Below are 20,255 nucleotides of genomic sequence, written 5' to 3'. Positions count from 1 at the left end.
CCATGGTGCTGAACAATTCTCTTTCTTCTGTTGTCTGTATTGAGAGATGCAGTGGAGGTGCTGTCCGTGGTGCTGATATTGAATTCAGACAACATAAATAGATATCATGTTAACGAATGTTCTAAACTACGTATTTCACAGATACATTTTGTTCTATGAGCAGTCTGCCAGTTGAGCTCAAGTCATCGAATATCAACCCATTAATTGTATTAATGAATACGGTTTACTGTATCTTATAATAAGCATATCCCCCTATGCTCCGAGCCATATTTCTGTATTCAAAAGAGTCACTGGATGTCGCTAGAGACTAGGCAACAATCTTGTATTCACCATTTAGAAACTCCTCCTCTATTTATGAAAGAAAAGAAAACGTCATCATCTGGCAGTGCTTTGTGAAAATAGCGTACAGACGAGTGAAACCCTGAAGAGAGAGGACTCTAAGCGAGAATGGATACATAAAAACAGCTATTTTTCACTTTTCGGGGACAGGCCAAAAAGAAGAAACCAGGATTCATTGCTTTTGCCTCAACTGCGATGGCTAATCGGGAACAATGGGATAATATTGGGGGTCTATTTTTCACTCTGCTTTGTCTCTGCGACTGGTCCGTGGCTCAGATATCGTACTCAATTTCAGAGGAGGTGGACAAAGGGACAGCGGTGGGAAATCTCGCTAAGGATTTAAATCTCAATGTGCAGCAACTCCATTCCACGGGTCTTCAGATTACCTCTGGATATAAAAAAACGTATTTTGACATTAATCATGAATCTGGAGTACTCTTCGTTAGCGAGAGGATAGATCGGGAGGAGCTTTGTCCTAATACGGTAAAGTGCTCTTTAAATATAGAGGCCATATTGAGTAACCCTCGCAGCCTACATCGAATTGAAGTTGTTATAAATGATATTAATGACAATGCTCCATATTTTCTGAAAGAAATAACTACAATAGATATGTCTGAATCTTCATATGTCGGAGAAAGGCATCCACTGCCGATAGCTCATGACGCAGATGTAGGTGCTAATTCGGTTAAGACTTACAAATTGAATCCGAATGATCATTTCTCTTTGGATATACAAAACATTGGTGACCAGAGTGTGTCCGCAGAGTTAGTGCTTCAGAAAGCATTGGATCGAGAAAAACAGGCTGTGATTGAACTCATACTAACTGCGATAGATGGAGGACAACCTCCCAAAACGGGGACTTTACAGATACAAGTTAATGTACTGGATGTAAACGACAATTCACCCTTGTTCAGTAAATCTCTTTACAAGGTCCAAGTTGTTGAAAATGCAAATATTGGCGCAACGTTATTACAACTGACAGCTACTGATTTAGATGACAGTGTTAATGGTCAAATTGTATACTCTTTCACAGAAAGGGGACGTTTAAACCCTGACGACAAATTTGTCCTAAATGATGATACTGGAGAAATTACTGTGAAAGCTAATATTGATTATGAGGAAAATCAAGCATACGAGATTCGTGTTCAAGCACGAGATAAAGGCAATCCTCCTCGCAGTGCACATAGCAAGGTTTTAGTCGAAGTTATTGATGTCAATGACAATGCTCCAGAAATCTCGGTTTCATCACTCATGAGTCCAGTAAAAGAGGACGCTGAAATAGGCACAGCTGTTGCTATGGTGACTATCACTGATAAAGATGGAGGTAAAAATGGTTTGACAAACTGTAAAATTACAGGTTCTGTACCATTTAAATTAAAATCCAACTATAAAAACTATTATTCTTTGTTGGTTGACGGGCCTCTTGACAGAGAAAGTGTTTCCCTGTATAATGTATCAATTACAGCTGCAGATGAAGGAACCCCCTCTCTGTCGAGCACAAGCGTCATTACTGTTCAAGTTTCTGATGTCAATGACAATCCTCCTCGATTTCTAGAACCTCTGATTAATGTTTACGTGAAAGAGAATAGTCCGATTGGAAATACAATTCATATACTGGCGACATTAGATTCAGATTTGAATGAAAACGCCAAAGCGACGTACCACTTAATAAACAGTTCTCCAAAGACCACACAGATAGCTTCAATGGTAAACATCAACTCAGAGACTGGAGATATAGTCAGCCTGCAGTCTTTTAACTACGAAGAGTTAAAAACGTTTCAGTTTAAAGTTCAGGCCACAGACTCTGGTGTTCCTCCGCTCAGCAGCAACGTGACTGTGAACGTTTTAATCCTGGATGAAAATGACAATAATCCAACAATTCTGGCGCCGTATTCTGAGCACGGCTCCGTCAACAGTGAGAGCATCCCCTATTCTGCTGAAGCTGGATACTTTGTGGCAAAGATCAGGGCTGTAGACGCAGACTCTGGATACAATGCTCTGCTTTCTTATCACCTGTCTGAGCCCAAAGGAAACAACCTCTTCCGGATCGGAACCAGCACCGGAGAAATCAGGACTAAGAGGAGAATGAGTGACAATGACCTGAAAACTCACCCCTTGGCGGTGTTGGTTTCTGATAACGGAGAACCCTCCCTGTCAGCTACTGTGTCTATTGATGTGGTGGTGGTTGAAAGCACAGCTGACATCCAGACTCAGTTCAGACATGTGCCCATAAAGGAGGAGAGCTTCTCTGATTTAAACCTGTATCTGCTGATCGCCATCGTGTCGGTGTCAGTGATCTTTCTGCTGAGTCTCATCAGTTTAATAGCTGTCAGATGCCACAGGACAGACGGCAGTTTCAGCAGGTACAGCGCCCCAATGATCACCACCCACCCTGACGGGAGCTGGTCTTACTCTAAATCTACTCAGCAGTATGACGTGTGTTTCAGCTCAGACACGCTGAAGAGTGACGTAGTGGTTTTCCCCGCACCGTTTCCGCCTGTAGATGCTGAGCTCATCAGTATTAACGGAGGAGACACTTTTACCAGAACTCAGACTTTACCCAGCACAGACAAGGTAAGAATAATTTGCAACTGATTTAATTTTAGTTTTTTTTTCCTGGTAGTATTGATCAATTAAATCCAGGAAGAAAGGATTTCTATGTCACACTGTAAACAAAACTTTAGTGTGTGGCTTTCTGCTCGTTTTTTTTATTTTGAAAACCTTAACTTGGTTTTGAAAAGTTGGGAACTTGAATATCCTGGATCCCATGGTGTGCCAGATTGTAGAATGTTTTACGATTCTTTCATCATTTTGTAAACTGAAATTACATGCAATAAACCGTATTAACATTGTTTTGATTTGGTGGCATTTGAGTTGCCTTTTCACCAACAGAAAAAGCCTGTGAAAACATTTAGCCTCTCTTGGAAATAGCATCTGCTTTTCAATATAAATTATATCAATTTTGCCATATCCCCACGTGGTGACGCTATAGACTGTAACATTGAGAGTTCCTATGTAGTAGTTTCACGCTCCTCCTCGTTTTAGATGACGATTGTCTTCTGCAGGCTTTGTCACAATGAGAGAGACAGCGAAACGGCAGAGAAAAGATTTGTTTCATCCATCTGTACAATCTATATTTGACGCAGTCTAAAGCCGTATTTTTTCATACTTGTAAAATTCGTGACGGGGTTTCCTTGCATTTGATGTGCTTTGAAATCAACTCATGGAATTATGCCTGCACCAATGAGGACGTCTATTGTTTCATGTCTGGTGCTTGTGCTACTGGAGTGTTGCTGGGAAGCGGAGTCTGGGCAGCTCTCTTATTCCGTGTTCGAGGAATTGAATCCGGGGACTTCTGTAGGAAATATCGCAAAGGATATAAACCTCAGCCTTCAGGATTTGGAATCTCGTATGTTTCAGATTGTTACTGGATCAAAAAGAAAATATTTCGAGGTAAACGTAAAGACTGGTGTTCTCTACGTTAATGAGAGAATAGACAGAGAGGAGCTCTGTGCGAAAGCACCAAAATGCACAGTCAGTGTAGAAGCTGTGATAAACAGTCCTTTGAAGCTGTATCGCTTAGAAATAAATATTCTAGATGTCAACGACAACGACCCGTTATTCACGGAAAAGTCTCAAACTGTAGACATAGCAGAGAATACTCTGCCTGGAATGAAATTCGCTTTGTCGGAGGCTATCGATGCAGATGTAGGTAAGAATACAGTTAATGCGTTTAAATTGACACCAAATGAATATTTTTCTCTCGCTACGATCAAAGGAGGAGAAAGCGTGTATGCCGAGTTAGTTTTACAGAAAACGCTGGATAGAGAGAAACAGCCTGTGATACATCTCACTGTGACTGCTATAGATGGAGGGACTCCACCGAGATCTGGCACATCACAGGTCATTATTCACGTTTTAGACATAAATGATAATCCTCCAGTGTTTAGTAGTCCCTTATACAAAACTAGTATTTTTGAAAACACGCCAATCGGGACAACTGTGATTACACTAAATGCAACCGACGCAGACGAGGGGATAAATGGTGAGATAGTGTATTCCTTAAGAAGTAAAGGGCAGGATCGTATATTAGAGATTTTTCATATTGATCCCATAACAGGTGCGATAATGCTCAAAGCTAATGTCGATTATGAGGAATATACAGCGTTCGAGATCCGTTCAGAAGCCAACGATAAAGCTCAGCCACCGATGTCTGCTCACTGTAAAGTGCTGGTAGAAGTAATTGATGTAAATGACAACGCTCCCGAGATCACGGTGACGTCATTGTTAAATACTGTAAAGGAGGACGCTGAAGTGGGTACTGCTATTGCACTTGTATCCGTTCTAGACAGTGATGGCGGTAGAAACGGTGAAGTGAGATGTAAAATCTTAAATCAGGTTCCCTTTAAACTAGAGACAAATTATAAAAACTATTATTCTCTGGTTGTTGACGGGGCTCTTGACAGAGAAATTACCTCCAACTACAACGTCACCATATCAGCTACCGATGAAGGGAGTCCCCCTCTCTTCAACACCAGCGTTATTACTGTTCACGTTTCTGATGTAAATGACAACTCGCCTCGTTTCTCAGAACCCGTGGTTAATGTGTACGTGCAAGAAAACAGTAACGTTGGGGTAATCATTAAAACGGTATCTGCATCTGATGCTGACATTGACAAGAATGGCCAGGTCAGATATTCATTTTATGGTAGTAATAGTAACTCAGTCTCCGTGTCTACAATGGTAAACATCAACTCAGAGACTGGAGATATAGTCAGCTTGCAGTCTTTTAACTATGAGGAGTTAAAAACGTTTCAGTTTAAAGTTCAGGCCACAGACTCTGGTGTTCCTCCGCTCAGCAGCAACGTGACTGTGAACGTTTTAATCCTGGATGAAAATGACAATAATCCAACAATTCTGGCGCCGTATTCTGAGCACGGCTCCGTTAACATTGAGAGCATCCCCTATTCTGCTGAAGCGGGATACTTTGTGGCAAAGATCAGGGCTGTAGACGCAGACTCTGGATACAATGCTCTGCTTTCTTATCACCTGTCTGAGCCCAAAGGAAACAACCTCTTCCGGATCGGAACCAGCACCGGAGAAATCAGGACTAAGAGGAGAATGAGTGACAATGACCTGAAAACTCACCCCTTGGTGGTGTTGGTTTCTGATAACGGAGAACCCTCCCTGTCAGCTACTGTGTCTATTGATGTGGTGGTGGTTGAAAGCACAGCTGACATCCAGACTCAGTTCAGACATGTGCCCATAAAGGAGGAGAGCTTCTCTGATTTAAACCTGTATCTGCTGATCGCCATCGTGTCGGTGTCAGTGATCTTCCTGCTGAGTCTCATCAGTTTAATAGCTGTCAGATGCCACAGGACAGACGGCAGTTTCAGCAGGTACAGCGCCCCAATGATCACCACCCACCCTGACGGGAGCTGGTCTTACTCTAAATCTACTCAGCAGTATGACGTGTGTTTCAGCTCAGACACGATGAAGAGTGACGTAGTGGTTTTCCCCGCACCGTTTCCGCCTGTAGATGCTGAACTCATCAGTATTAACGGAGGAGACACTTTTACCAGAACTCAGACTTTACCCAGCACAGACAAGGTAAGAGCCATAAACAGCGAAAACTATGAAGCAGTGGAAATGTTGTCTTTCAAATATAGCTTTAGAAGGTTTAAGTGAAGGTAAATGTGGTTCCGTTCATCATTGATGGTAGCAAATTATTATCTCAAGACGCTCTCCTTGGTGCTGATATCGCTCCGTGTGCCACAGTCTTCAGGACATGCTTAACTTCATGGCCTACTTAAGGCTAACTGATATTACACGTGCCATAGGTTGTCGGTGGGTCCTATAATGTATCTATAATCCTATTTTGAATGATACGGGCCTAGAAGTTCATCATTATCGATATACACAACAAAAATACCATAAGCTGCTAAAATAGAGGAATAAAATGAAGGGTATATTGTCATACAACTTATTTTTAGTGGTGGAAGCTCATTACTAAATATATTCAGCAGCAAGAGCTATAGGGACAGCCATATATCATCAGTCATTAATTAATTGAATTAATTCACTGTTCAATGTACAATCCACAATATATTATAGTCCCTCTTTACAGTTATATGATTATTCTGATTAATGTAGTCTCTAGTTGCTTGCCTTTTCTCTGTTCTTACTATTTTTTGCAACAAACAAAACATAATTCTTCACGGAATCCGATCATTAATACATTTCTGCTATATCCTTTAAGAAAAGACACTAACTCGTGAGGTGCGGTTAGTAAAGAATCCACTGTGGTCTATCAAAGGAACGCAAGATGTCGCCCGAGACCACACATTCAATTGTGTTCATTAATGAACAAAAACTCCTCCTCCGATGTCGGTGAAATGAGCAAGCCCGTGCGTTTCGTAGGGGCTGCATTAGTCAAACACTTCGTCTTTAAAGATGGTCCATAAATGAAGAGATTTTTGGCTGTCTTGTGGAGATTTTCCCGTTTTTGTGGATGAATGACGTTTGTTTGCCTTAATTTCTAATTTAAACAAAAGGATGATTCGTCAACAGCATAGAGAGGCAGAATGGATGGTGTGCGCCATTCTTCTTTGTTTATCTGACTGGTCTGCAGCTCAGATTTCCTACTCTGTTTTCGAGGAGGTGGACAAAGGCACAGTGGTGGGGAACCTCGCAAAGGATTTAAACATTCATACACAACAATTGGAGGAACGGGGATTTCGAATTGTATCGGGATACAGTAAGAACTATTTCGAGGCTAATTTGAGAACAGGAGCTTTGGTTGTTAACGACAGGATAGATCGTGAAGAGCTTTGTCCGAATCTACCTAAGTGTACCTTAAATATAGAGGGACTATTGAGCCATCCTATGAATATGTATCGCATTGAGGTCAGTATTGTGGACATCAATGATAATACACCATTATTCCTCGAGCAAACCCATGTGTTTAATATCTCCGAGTCTTCTTCGACGGGAGAGAGATATCCGCTCCCAATAGCTCAGGATGCAGACACTGGCAGTAATTCAGTGAAAACCTACAAGTTAACTCCGAACGACCATTTCTCTATAGATGTGAGTAGTGGTGGAGAGAGTGAGTCCGCTGAGTTAGTGCTGCAGAAGGCTTTAGATCGAGAGAAACAAACCACTATTAAAGTAACATTAACCGCTGTAGACGGAGGGAAACCTGCAAAGTCTGGCACTATGCACATTTTTGTAAATGTGATAGATGTTAATGATAACACGCCTTCGTTTAGCAAGCCGCTTTATAAGGTAAGAGTCAGCGAAAATGCCCCCATAGGTACAACAATATTGAAACTAAATGCAACTGATTCAGACGAAGGGTCAAATTCAGACATTCGATTTCATTTAATGAGAAGAGGAAATGTGGACTCTCCTGAAAAATTCATTGTTAGTCCTGAAAGCGGTGGAATCACTGTGAAGGATAAATTGGATTATGAAGAAAGCAATGCATATGAATTACGAGTACAAGCAACAGACCAGGGCGGTTCCCCTCGCAGTGGTTATTCTAAAGTGCTGGTGGAGGTTGTCGATGTCAATGACAATGCACCAGAAATCTCTATAACTTCACTAATGAGTCCAGTAAAGGAAAGTGCTGAAATTGGAACAGTTGTTGCATTGGTGACTGTGACTGATAAAGATGGAGGGCAAAATGGCCTTACCACTTGTCAAATTAAAGACTCAGTCCCTTTTACATTAACGTCAAATTACAAAAACTATTACTCTCTGATAGTTGACGGTCTCCTTGACAGAGAGTTTGTGTCACAGTACAATGTTACCATCACTGCCATCGACGAAGGTAGTCCACCTCTTTCTAGCACAGCTGTAATTACTGTGCAAGTTTCTGATATTAATGACAACGCGCCTCGTTTCCCAGAAGGCAATATAAATATTTACGTTAAGGAGAATAGTAAAGTGGGAGATATTATTACAACAACAACTGCACAGGATCCAGATACAAATGAAAATGCTAAATTGACTTATTCATTAATGGATACTTATCCGAAAAGTTTTCCAATTTCAACAATTGTAAACATCAACTCAGAGACTGGAGATATAGTCAGCCTGCAGTCTTTTAACTATGAGGAGTTAAAAACGTTTCAGTTTAAAGTTCAGGCCACAGACTCTGGTGTTCCTCCGCTCAGCAGCAACGTGACTGTGAACGTTTTAATCCTGGATGAAAATGACAATAATCCAACAATTCTCGCGCCCTATTCTGAGCACGGCTCCGTTAACAGTGAGAGCATCCCCTATTCTGCTGAAGCGGGATACTTTGTGGCAAAGATCAGGGCTGTAGACGCAGACTCTGGATACAATGCTCTGCTTTCTTATCACCTGTCTGAGCCCAAAGGAAACAACCTCTTCCGGATCGGAACCAGCACCGGAGAAATCAGGACTAAGAGGAGAATGAGTGACAATGACCTGAAAACTCACCCCTTGGTGGTGTTGGTTTCTGATAACGGAGAACCCTCCCTGTCAGCTACTGTGTCTATTGATGTGGTGGTGGTTGAAAGCACAGCTGACATCCAGACTCAGTTCAGACATGTGCCCATAAAGGAGGAGAGCTTCTCTGATTTAAACCTGTATCTGCTGATCGCCATCGTGTCGGTGTCAGTGATCTTTCTGCTGAGTCTCATCAGTTTAATAGCTGTCAGATGCCACAGGACAGACGGCAGTTTCAGCAGGTACAGCGCCCCAATGATCACCACCCACCCTGACGGGAGCTGGTCTTACTCTAAATCTACTCAGCAGTATGACGTGTGTTTCAGCTCAGACACGATGAAGAGTGACGTAGTGGTTTTCCCCGCACCGTTTCCGCCTGTAGATGCTGAGCTCATCAGTATTAACGGAGGAGACACTTTTACCAGAACTCAGACTTTACCCAGCACAGACAAGGTATGGTTCTTCACTGAAGCGCTTTCAGTTTGCAATTGACATGATTTACATATTTTGCTGAGATAATTGTGCATACACAGGTCAGCAAAACCTGAAAACAAAGTAATAAAAGTAGTATTAGCTCCCCAGTTGACATACAATTTCCGATGTTCACGTTAGCACATATTGTAGTTTTATAAATTAACGAATAGAAATTCCCATCAGGGATGGGATTCAGCTACAGACTTCGTAACACCTCAAAGACAGAGCACCCATACCCATGTCTGTATGTTTTAATGTCCTGAGATGGCGTCTATGAAAACAGGATTGTTTGATAATGTTGCCTCTAAACAGCTCAGTAGTACACTGGCTCCATACAGTTTACAGCCTTTGTGTAGAGCGCTCTCCGTGGTGCTTACATAAAGTCAACATTTGGACGCTCTATCTACGATAAAATTATACACTTGTATTATTTAAGGGATTCGTTGGCTAATTAGTTGATTGGTTATTTTACGTAAAGAGTTCCATTTTGCTCGACGTTCCCTAAAAATAAGTTAGCTTACTTTGTGCATATACACTGCATCACTGGAGCTTTGCTGTACCCTTGAATGGCGCCTTAAGTTGATAGATTTACATTTGAAAACGGACATGATTATATGTTATAAAAAAATACTTTTGATTTTGTTTCCAAACACGGAAGTCAATTAACAGTATGTGCCAACGCTTTTAATAAGTCATATTTTATAATACTGCAAATCATTGGGCTGTTACTTACATTGACTTATCTGTCATTTACCACATGATGTCGCTGGAGACCACAGATATGATTGTTACAATATGTGTAAAACTCCTCCCTGCACGGGAAACCTAAAACAGCCATTTGCCAGGCATCAGTTTAGAGAGACACGGGATTGTACTGTGGGGAGAAGGGCTGCTGCTGCTGCTGGGAATTTGTGTTCATGACGGATGTATACACGGGAAATACATGATAAGCGGAATTCAGTTTTTATTGTACAGCGATGGGAAACGAGGAATATGCCTGGATTCATATTGTTGCACTGTTGTGTCTTTGTGACTCGTCTGCTTCGCAATTATCCTACTCCATTTCCGAGGAGGCGAACAAAGGCACCGTGGTGGGGAATATCGCAAAGGATTTGCACCTTAATGTACAATATCTAGAAACCAGGGATCTAAGTATTGTTTCGAGTTACAGTAAGAAATATTTTGACGTGAATTTGCGGACCGGGAACCTCTTTGTTGACGAGAGGATAGACAGAGAAGAGATTTGTCCAAACACTGCACAATGCTCCCTGAGGATACAGGCTGTTTTAAGCAATCCAATGAATGTACACCGCATCGAGGTCAGTGTTTTAGACATGAATGATAACTCGCCAGAATTTATTGAACAGTCCTATTCGTTAAACATCTCCGAATCAATGTCACCGGGAGAACGATATCTTCTCCCAATAGCAGTGGACGCAGACATAGGCAGCAACTCAGTGAAGACTTACAAGCTGAGCCAAAATGAATATTTCTCGCTAGATGTGCAGAGCGGAGGAGAACACGGTGTGTCTGCTGAGTTAGTACTTCAGAAAGCTTTAGATCGAGAGAAACAGCCGGTCCTTAAACTTATTCTGACCGCTGTAGATGGAGGAAACTCCGCTAGATCAGGTACATTGCAGATAAATGTAAATGTAATAGATGCGAATGACAATACACCAATTTTCAGCAAATCGCTTTACAAAATACGTGTGCGTGAAAATATCGCACAAAGAACAGTGATAATAAAGTTAAATGCAACCGATTTAGACGAGGGTATGAACAGTAAGATCCTGTATTCTTTTATCAAACGAGGAAATACAGATCCATCAAATATGTTTGATCTAAATTCAGAAACCGGAGAAATCACTGTGAAGGGTACATTAGATTATGAAGAGAAGCCTGCTTACGAGGTAAGAGTCCAAGCAATGGATCAAGGCACCTATCCTCGTAGTGCTCATGCTAAACTGCTGATAGAGATAATTGATGTGAATGACAATGCCCCAGAAATATCGGTGACGTCACTCATGACACCAGTAAAAGAAGATGCAGAACTGGGGACAATAGTTGCTTTGGTTACAGTGAGTGATAAAGATGGAGGAAACAATGGTGTAACTAACTGTAAGGTAGTTGGGTCTGTTCCCTTTAAACTGAAGTCCAACTACAAAAATGACTATTCATTAGTAGCAGATGGACCACTGGACAGAGAAAACACTTCTCTTTACAATGTCACCATTACAGCCACAGATGAAGGGAGTCCACCTCTGTCCAGTATCAGGGTCATTACTGTTCATGTTTCTGATGTCAATGATAATGCACCTAGATTTATGGAGCCTGTGATTAATGTTTATGTGAAAGAAAATAGTGCAATAGGCTCCGTCATTTCTACAATAAATGCTTTTGATCCCGATTTGGACAATAATGCAAAACTGACTTACAAATTGTTAGATAGTTATCCAAAAAATATTCCTGTTTCATCAGTTGTAAACATCAACTCAGAGACTGGAGGTATAGTCAGTCTGCAGTCTTTTAACTATGAGGAGTTAAAAACGTTTCAGTTTAAAGTTCAGGCCACAGACTCTGGTGTTCCTCCGCTCAGCAGTAACGTGACTGTGAACGTTTTAATCCTGGATGAAAATGACAATAATCCAACAATTCTCGCTCCCTATTCTGAGCACGGCTCCGTCAACAGTGAGAGCATCCCCTATTCTGCTGAAGCGGGATACTTTGTGGCAAAGATCAGGGCTGTAGACGCAGACTCTGGATACAATGCTCTGCTTTCTTATCACCTGTCTGAGCCCAAAGGAAACAACCTCTTCCGGATCGGAACCAGCACCGGAGAAATCAGGACTAAGAGGAGAATGAGTGACAATGACCTGAAAACTCACACCTTAGTGGTGTTGGTTTCTGATAACGGAGAACCATCCCTGTCAGCTACTGTGTCTATTGATGTGGTGGTGGTTGAAAGCACAGCTGACATCCAGACTCAGTTCAGACATGTGCCCATAAAGGAGGAGAGCTTCTCTGATTTAAACCTGTATCTGCTGATCGCCATCGTGTCGGTGTCAGTGATCTTTCTGCTGAGTCTCATCAGTTTAATAGCTGTCAGATGCCACAGGACAGACGGCAGTTTCAGCAGGTACAGCGCCCCAATGATCACCACCCACCCTGACGGGAGCTGGTCTTACTCTAAATCTACTCAGCAGTATGACGTGTGTTTCAGCTCAGACACGCTGAAGAGTGACGTAGTGGTTTTCCCCGCACCGTTTCCGCCTGTAGATGCTGAGCTGATCAGTATTAACGGAGGAGACACTTTTACCAGAACTCAGACTTTACCTAACACAGACAAGGTAGGCCATCTGTACTCAGTGCTTGTAGAATTTAACAATGCTATCATAAAAAAAATATAATGCAATTTATTTGCTGCTTATGAGTCTCACAATTTACAGTATTTCGACCATAATGTGTAGCCCTTTCAGAATGTCTTCCATATGTTCTCCATATGACATGAATGGTCCGTGCCGAAATACCTAGCTTCAATCATTTTTTACGTAGACAGCTCGTGTGTTAAAATGGGACGATCAAACTAGTTTAATGCAAGTATTTAAAAAGTGCTCTCCGTGGTGCTGAACTGTGTTTTTGTGCTATTCAGCTGCAATATCCGCAGATTTTTTGACTGTTGAAAGCATGTCATTATTGATCACATCGATCTAAGCTGTTCTTTACATACTTTTTAACAATCGATAAGGTGCTGAGTTTGCAACATCGGTATATAGCTGGTATCATTCTGCTGTGATCAAACATTTGCAATGCCTCCTGATATTGAATGTAGTGAAAAGGCGCTGTCAGTGGTGTTTGACTTTGTGCTGACAATATGTTGTTTCAAGAAAGTCCTGCTGAATCAAACTGGTTTCTTTAATTTATGATTTACTCTAATCATGTGACGTTTGGAGTATGGAAATTACACTCGAAAACATATTCGAAGTTATTTTATATCTGTATATGTGGTATTATTTGTACTTCATACAATAGCTAGTTTAGACAGTATTTAGATTGAGGGTTGTCACTATACATATTAATATACATGTTTAAACCTCACCATTTATGTCATTCATAATATTTGAAATATATGACTATATGATACACTGGTTTGTATTTGCTTACCTATCATTCACCACATGATGTCGCATGAGACCAGGCACATGAATGTGTTTGTTTGTCCAAAACTCCTCCTCCCTGGATGGGAAAAAATTAAATCGTCATCGGCCATTATTACACCCGCGGAAGGTGCTGTGACGAGAAGGGCAGGAGCTTCCCTCACAACTATATTTCTGTGGACGGACTTATCTGAGGATAAATGATCGATAGGGTTCAGTTCTTTTGTTGCATCAACAATGTATATTCGACTACAAAAGGAATACGTCTGGATTCGCATTGTTGTGTTTCTTTGTCTTTGTGACTGGTCTGCTTCGCAGTTATCCTACTCGATTTCCGAGGAGGTGAACAAAGGCACCGTAGTGGGGAATATTGCAAAGGATTTAAACCTCAATTTACAGGAACTAGAGACCAGGGATCTACGTATTGTTTCGAGTTACAGTAAGAAATATTTTGACGTGAATTTGCGGACCGGGAACCTCTTTGTGGACGAGAGGATAGACAGAGAAGAGATTTGTCCTAATGTGGTAAAATGCTCCATCAAAATACAAGCCGTTTTAAACAATCCAATGACTGCACAACGCGTAGAGGTTCATGTTTTAGATATAAACGATAATTCGCCTGCTTTTATTGAAAAAACGCATTCTTTGAATATTTCAGAATCATCTTTAACTGGAGAACGATATCTTCTCCCAATAGCAGTGGACGCAGACATAGGCAGCAACTCAGTGAAGACTTACAAGCTGAGCCAAAATGAATATTTCTCGCTAGATGTGCAGAGCGGAGGAGAACACGGTGTGTCTGCTGAGTTAGTACTTCAGAAAGCTTTAGATCGAGAGAAACAGCCGGTGATCACACTTCTCTTGACGGCTATAGATGGAGGTAAACCGCCTAGATCGGGGTCATTACAAATACATGTTAATGTATTAGATGTTAATGATAATATACCAATTTTTAGCAAATCGCTGTATAAAGTACGTGTATCTGAAAATACTGCACATGGAGCAGTGATAATGATGTTAAATGCAACAGATTTAGACGAGGGCATGAACAGTAAGATCATGTATTCATTGATCAAACGAGGAAATATTGATCCATCAAATATGTTTGATCTAAATTCAGAAACAGGACAAATCACTGTGAAGGGCACATTAGATTATGAAGAGACGTCTGCTTACGAGGTAAGAGTCCAAGCAATGGATCAAGGCATCTCTCCTCGTAGTGCACATGCTAAACTGTTGATAGAGATAATTGATGTGAATGACAATGCCCCAGAAATATCGGTGACGTCACTCATGACACCAGTAAAAGAAGATGCAGAACTGGGGACAATAGTTGCTTTGGTTACAGTGAGTGATAAAGATGGAGGAAACAATGGTGTAACTAACTGTAAGGTAGTTGGGTCTGTTCCCTTTAAACTGAAGTCCAACTACAAAAATGACTATTCATTAGTAGTAGATGGACTACTGGACAGAGAAAACACTTCTCTTTACAATGTCACAATTACAGCCACAGATGAAGGGAGTCCACCTCTGTCCAGTATCAGGGTCATTACTGTTCATGTTTCTGATGTCAATGATAATGCACCTAGATTTATGGAGCCTGTGATTAATGTTCATGTGAAAGAAAATAGTGCAATAGGCTCCATAATTTCTACAATAAATGCTTTTGATCCCGATTTGGACAATAATGCAAAACTGACTTACAAATTGTTAGATAGTTATCCAAAAAATATTCCTGTTTCATCAGTTGTAAACATCAACTCAGAGACTGGAGATATAGTCAGTCTGCAGTCTTTTAACTATGAGGAGTTAAAAACGTTTCAGTTTAAAGTTCAGGCCACAGACTCTGGTGTTCCTCCGCTCAGCAGCAACGTGACTGTGAACGTTTTAATCCTGGATGAAAATGACAATAATCCAACAATTCTCGCTCCCTATTCTGAGCACGGCTCCGTCAACAGTGAGAGCATCCCCTATTCTGCTGAAGCGGGATACTTTGTGGCAAAGATCAGGGCTGTAGACGCAGACTCTGGATACAATGCTCTGCTTTCTTATCACCTGTCTGAGCCCAAAGGAAACAACCTCTTCCGGATCGGAACCAGCACCGGAGAAATCAGGACTAAGAGGAGAATGAGTGACAATGACCTGAAAACTCACCCCTTGGTGGTGTTCGTTTCTGATAACGGAGAACCCTCCCTGTCAGCTACTGTGTCTATTGATGTGGTGGTGGTTGAAAGCACAGCTGACATCCAGACTCAGTTCAGACATGTGCCCATAAAGGAGGAGAGCTTCTCTGATTTAAACCTGTATCTGCTGATCGCCATCGTGTCGGTGTCAGTGATCTTTCTGCTGAGTCTCATCAGTTTAATAGCTGTCAGATGCCACAGGACAGACGGCAGTTTCAGCAGGTACAGCGCCCCAATGATCACCACCCACCCTGACGGGAGCTGGTCTTACTCTAAATCTACTCAGCAGTATGACGTGTGTTTCAGCTCAGACACGCTGAAGAGTGACGTAGTGGTTTTCCCCGCACCGTTTCCGCCTGTAGATGCTGAGCTCATCAGTATTAACGGAGGAGACACTTTTACCAGAACTCAGACTTTACCCAGCACAGACAAGGTAGGCCATCTGTACTCAATGCTTGTAGAATTTAACAATGCTATCATAAAAAAATATAATGCAATTCACCTGCTGCTTATGAGGCTCACCATTTACAGTATTTCGACCATAATGTGTAGCCCTTTCAGAATGTCTTCCATATGTTCTCCATCTTAAATGGTCCGTGCCGAAATACCTAGCTTCAATCATTTTTTACGTAGACAGCTCGTGTGTTAAAGTAGGACGATCAAACTAGTTTAATGCAAGTATTTAAAAAGTGCTCTCCGTGGTGCTGAACTGTGTTTTTGTACTATTCAGCCGCAAAATCCGTTGATTTTTTGACTGTTGAAAGCATGTCATTATTGATTACATCGATCTAAGCTGTTCTTTACATACTTTTTAACAATCGATAAGGTGCTGAGTTTGCAACATCGGTATATAGCTGGTATCATTCTGCTGTGATCAAACATTTGCAATGCCTCCTGATATTGAATGTAGTGAAAAGGCGCTGTCAGTGGTGTTTGACTTTGTGCTGACAATATGTTGTTTCAAGAAAGTCCTGCTGAATCAAACTGGTTTCTTTAATTTATGATTTACTCTAATCATGTGACGTTTGGAGTATGGAAATTACACTTGAAAACATATTCGAAGTTATTTTATATCTGTATATGTGGTATTATTTGTACTTCATACAATAGCTAGTTTAGACAGTATTTAGATTGAGGGTTGTCACTATACATATTAATATACATGTTTAAACCTCACCATTTATGTCATTCATAATATTTGAAATATATGACTATATGATACACTGGTTTGTATTTGCTTACCTATCATTCACCACATGATGTCGCATGAGACCATGCACATGAATGTGTTTGTTTGTCCAAAACTCCTCCTCCCTGGATGGGAAAAAATTAAATCGTCATCGGCCATTATTACACCCGCGGAAGGTGCTGTGACGAGAAGGGCAGGAGCTTCCCCACAACTATATTTCTGTGGACGGACTTATCTGAGGATAAATGATCGATAGGGTTCAGTTCTTTTGTTGCATCAACAATGTATATTCGACTACAAAAGGAATACGTCTGGATTCGCATTGTTGTGTTTCTTTGTCTTTGTGACTGGTCTGCTTCGCAGTTATCCTACTCGATTTCCGAGGAGGTGAACAAAGGCACCGTAGTGGGGAATATTGCAAAGGATTTAAACCTCAATTTACAGGAACTAGAGACCAGGGATCTACGTATTGTTTCGAGTTACAGTAAGAAATATTTTGACGTGAATTTGCGGACCGGGAACCTCTTTGTGGACGAGAGGATAGACAGAGAAGAGATTTGTCCTAATGTGGTAAAATGCTCCATCAAAATACAAGCCGTTTTAAACAATCCAATGACTGCACAACGCGTAGAGGTTCATGTTTTAGATATAAACGATAATTCGCCTACTTTTATTGAAAAAACGCATTCTTTGAATATTTCAGAATCATCTTTAACTGGAGAACGATATCTTCTCCCAATAGCAGTGGACGCAGACATAGGCAGCAACTCAGTGAAGACTTACAAGCTGAGCCAAAATGAATATTTCTCGCTAGATGTGCCGAGCGGAGGAGAACACGGTGTGTCTGCTGAGTTAGTACTTCAGAAAGCTTTAGATCGAGAGAAACAGCCGGTGATCACACTTCTCTTGACGGCTATAGATGGAGGTAAACCGCCTAGATCGGGGTCATTACAAATACATGTTAATGTATTAGATGCGAATGATAATATACCAATTTTTAGCAAATCGCTGTATAAAGTACGTGTATCTGAAAATACTGCACATGGAGCACTGGTAATAAAGTTAAATGCAACCGATTTAGATGAGGGCATGAACAGTAAGATCCTGTATTCCTTTATCAAACGAGGAAATACAGATCCATCAAATATTTTTGATCTAAATTCAGAAACCGGAGAAATCACTGTGAAGGGCACATTAGATTATGAAGAGACGTCTGCTTACGAGGTAAGAGTCCAAGCAATGGATCAAGGAACCTCTCCTCGTAGTGGACATGCTAAACTGCTGATAGAGATAATTGATGTGAATGACAATGCCCCAGAAATATCGGTGACGTCACTCATGACACCAGTAAAAGAAGATGCAGAACTGGGGACAATAGTTGCTTTGGTTACAGTGAGTGATAAAGATGGAGGAAACAATGGTGTAACTAACTGTAAGGTAGTTGGGTCTGTTCCCTTTAAACTGAAGTCCAACTACAAAAATGACTATTCATTAGTAGTAGATGGACCACTGGACAGAGAAAACACTTCTCTTTACAATGTCACCATTACAGCCACAGATGAAGGGAGTCCACCTCTGTCCAGTATCAGGGTCATTACTGTTCATGTTTCTGATGTCAATGATAATGCACCTAGATTTATGGAGCCTGTGATTAATGTTTATGTGAAAGAAAATAGTGCAATAGGCTCCATCATTTCTACAATAAATGCTTTTGATCCCGATTTGGACAATAATGCAAAACTGACTTACAAATTGTTAGATAGTTATCCAAAAAATATTCCTGTTTCATCAGTTGTAAACATCAACTCAGAGACTGGAGATATAGTCAGCCTGCAGTCTTTTAACTATGAGGAGTTAAAAACGTTTCAGTTTAAAGTTCAGGCCACAGACTCTGGTGTTCCTCCGCTCAGCAGCAACGTGACTGTGAACGTTTTAATCCTGGATGAAAATGACAATAATCCAACAATTCTCGCGCCCTATTCTGAGCACGGCTCCGTTAACAGTGAGAGCATCCCCTATTCTGCTGAAGCGGGATACTTTGTGGCAAAGATCAGGGCTGTAGACGCAGACTCTGGATACAATGCTCTGCTTTCTTATCACCTGTCTGAGCCCAAAGGAAACAACCTCTTCCGGATCGGAACCAGCACCGGAGAAATCAGGACTAAGAGGAGAATGAGTGACAATGACCTGAAAACTCACCCCTTGGTGGTGTTGGTTTCTGATAAAGGAGAACCCTCCCTGTCAGCTACTGTGTCTATTGATGTGGTGGTGGTTGAAAGCACAGCTGACATCCAGACTCAGTTCAGACATGTGCCCATAAAGGAGGAGAGCCTCTCTGATTTAAACCTGTATCTGCTGATCGCCATCGTGTCGGTGTCAGTGATCTTTCTGCTGAGTCTCATCAGTTTAATAGCTGCCAGATGCCACAGGACAGACGGCAGTTTCAGCAGGTACAGCGCCCCAATGATCACTACCCACCCTGACGGGAGCTGGTCTTACTCTAAATCTACTCAGCAGTATGACGTGTGTTTCAGCTCAGACACGCTGAAGAGTGACGTAGTGGTTTTCCCCGCACCGTTTCCGCCTGTTGATGCTGAACTCATCAGTATTAACGGAGGAGACACTTTTACCAGAACTCAGACTTTACCCAGTAAAGAAAAGGTGAGTTGTTTGCAGCCTTTCACTCCTATATTCTTGCTTTGACTTTCTTGCTTTGAAAGTCAGAAAATCAGAAATTCCCATTTAAGAATGTCCCTTTTACTTACATGGAAATGCATTTGCATTTAAACAGAAAACAGGCTTGGCCTAAGTTGTAAAATAGTGGGCATATCCTGTAAGTAGGCTTGTAGGGTGCTTTCCGTGGTGCTGAAAACATTACTGGCGTCTTCTTCGTCCTCTTGGGCTCACAATCCAAAAACTCTGGCATGTCATGCTATCACTCCTGGTTTCATTTACTAAGGCTTTCAATTCGTAAATGTCTTAACGCTTGAAAATCAATTGTTTTATTGATTATTATTACATGCTGAACTGTCTTCAAATAGTGAGAAATATGGGAAATATTGTCCATGCCTTGGAGGTCATTATATGTTTCCAACAAGTTTGATTTATCTTTTCCATGTGTAACAATAAATTCAGATTGTTCTCACTGTCATTTTCTGCAGTAATCTGTGACTATTTAGCGTGATTTTTTCCTCTTTACACAACTAGTTCAAGAAAACGTTAAGTCGTCTTTTAGTCCATTTAAAACATTATGGTATACAATGTATTACACGTGTTGTGATATGAGACATGGTGTGTGTTCTCGAATTTTGAAACCATATTAATTTCTAAATTTTAACGCGTGGGGTCGCTGATGACCACATGTTTTTGTGAGCTCGGTGTTTTCAGTCTCCTCCTTTCCGTGTGAAGCGTCAGCAGACTGCGAGTGCTTTGTGAGAG

At 41.3% G+C, this 20,255-nt stretch overlaps 3 protein-coding genes and 3 pseudogenes across 3 annotated transcripts in view; all 6 read left to right on the top strand.

The window, feature by feature from the left end:
- The first annotated feature begins 461 nt into the window (after positions 1-461).
- On the top strand, positions 462-2,934 carry LOC144524923 (protocadherin alpha-8 pseudogene; annotated as a pseudogene).
- Positions 2,935-3,447: 513 nt separating this feature from the next.
- Positions 3,448-6,027, top strand: LOC144524922 (protocadherin alpha-8 pseudogene; annotated as a pseudogene).
- A 749-nt stretch (positions 6,028-6,776) lies between these two features.
- LOC144524921 (protocadherin alpha-2-like) lies at positions 6,777-9,309 on the top strand. Its single transcript, XM_078261434.1, has one exon. The coding sequence runs from the start codon at positions 6,895-6,897 to the stop codon at positions 9,307-9,309; it is 2,415 nt and encodes an 804-aa protein (XP_078117560.1). The 5' UTR covers positions 6,777-6,894.
- Positions 9,310-10,204: 895 nt separating this feature from the next.
- LOC144524920 (protocadherin alpha-5 pseudogene) lies at positions 10,205-12,964 on the top strand (annotated as a pseudogene).
- Positions 12,965-13,636: 672 nt separating this feature from the next.
- Positions 13,637-16,180, top strand: LOC144524919 (protocadherin alpha-2-like). The gene is made up of 2 exons (XM_078261433.1): positions 13,637-16,061; positions 16,160-16,180. The coding sequence occupies exons 1-2, from the start codon at positions 13,683-13,685 to the stop codon at positions 16,178-16,180; spliced, it is 2,400 nt and encodes a 799-aa protein (XP_078117559.1). The 5' UTR covers positions 13,637-13,682.
- An 824-nt stretch (positions 16,181-17,004) lies between these two features.
- Positions 17,005-20,255, top strand: part of LOC144524408 (protocadherin alpha-C2-like) — a 43,020-nt gene continuing 39,769 nt past the window's right edge. Inside the window, exon 1 of the mRNA XM_078260644.1 lies at positions 17,005-19,478. Within this exon, the coding sequence (XP_078116770.1) occupies positions 17,100-19,478 (2,379 nt within the window). The 5' untranslated portion in view covers positions 17,005-17,099. The remainder of the gene's footprint in view (positions 19,479-20,255) is intronic.

The sequence above is a fragment of the Sander vitreus genome, chromosome 10, assembly GCF_031162955.1.
Source record: "Sander vitreus isolate 19-12246 chromosome 10, sanVit1, whole genome shotgun sequence".
In the NCBI taxonomy this organism is placed as follows: Eukaryota; Metazoa; Chordata; class Actinopteri; order Perciformes; family Percidae; genus Sander; species Sander vitreus.
The sequence above is the reverse complement of the archived record's forward strand: the minus strand, read 5'-3'. Positions and strand labels throughout refer to the sequence as shown.

What these genes read in the sequence shown, in the direction of transcription:
- LOC144524921 (XM_078261434.1), top strand. Translation starts at nt 6,895, where the DNA reads ATGATTCGTCAACAGCATAGAGAGGCAGAATGGATGGTGTGCGCCATT.
- LOC144524919 (XM_078261433.1), top strand. Translation starts at nt 13,683, where the DNA reads ATGTATATTCGACTACAAAAGGAATACGTCTGGATTCGCATTGTTGTG. An exon ending in CTTTACCCAGCACAGACAAG is followed by an intron (nt 16,062 to 16,159) that starts GTAGGCCATCTG and finishes CACCATTTACAG; the next exon opens with TATTTCGACCATAATGTGTA.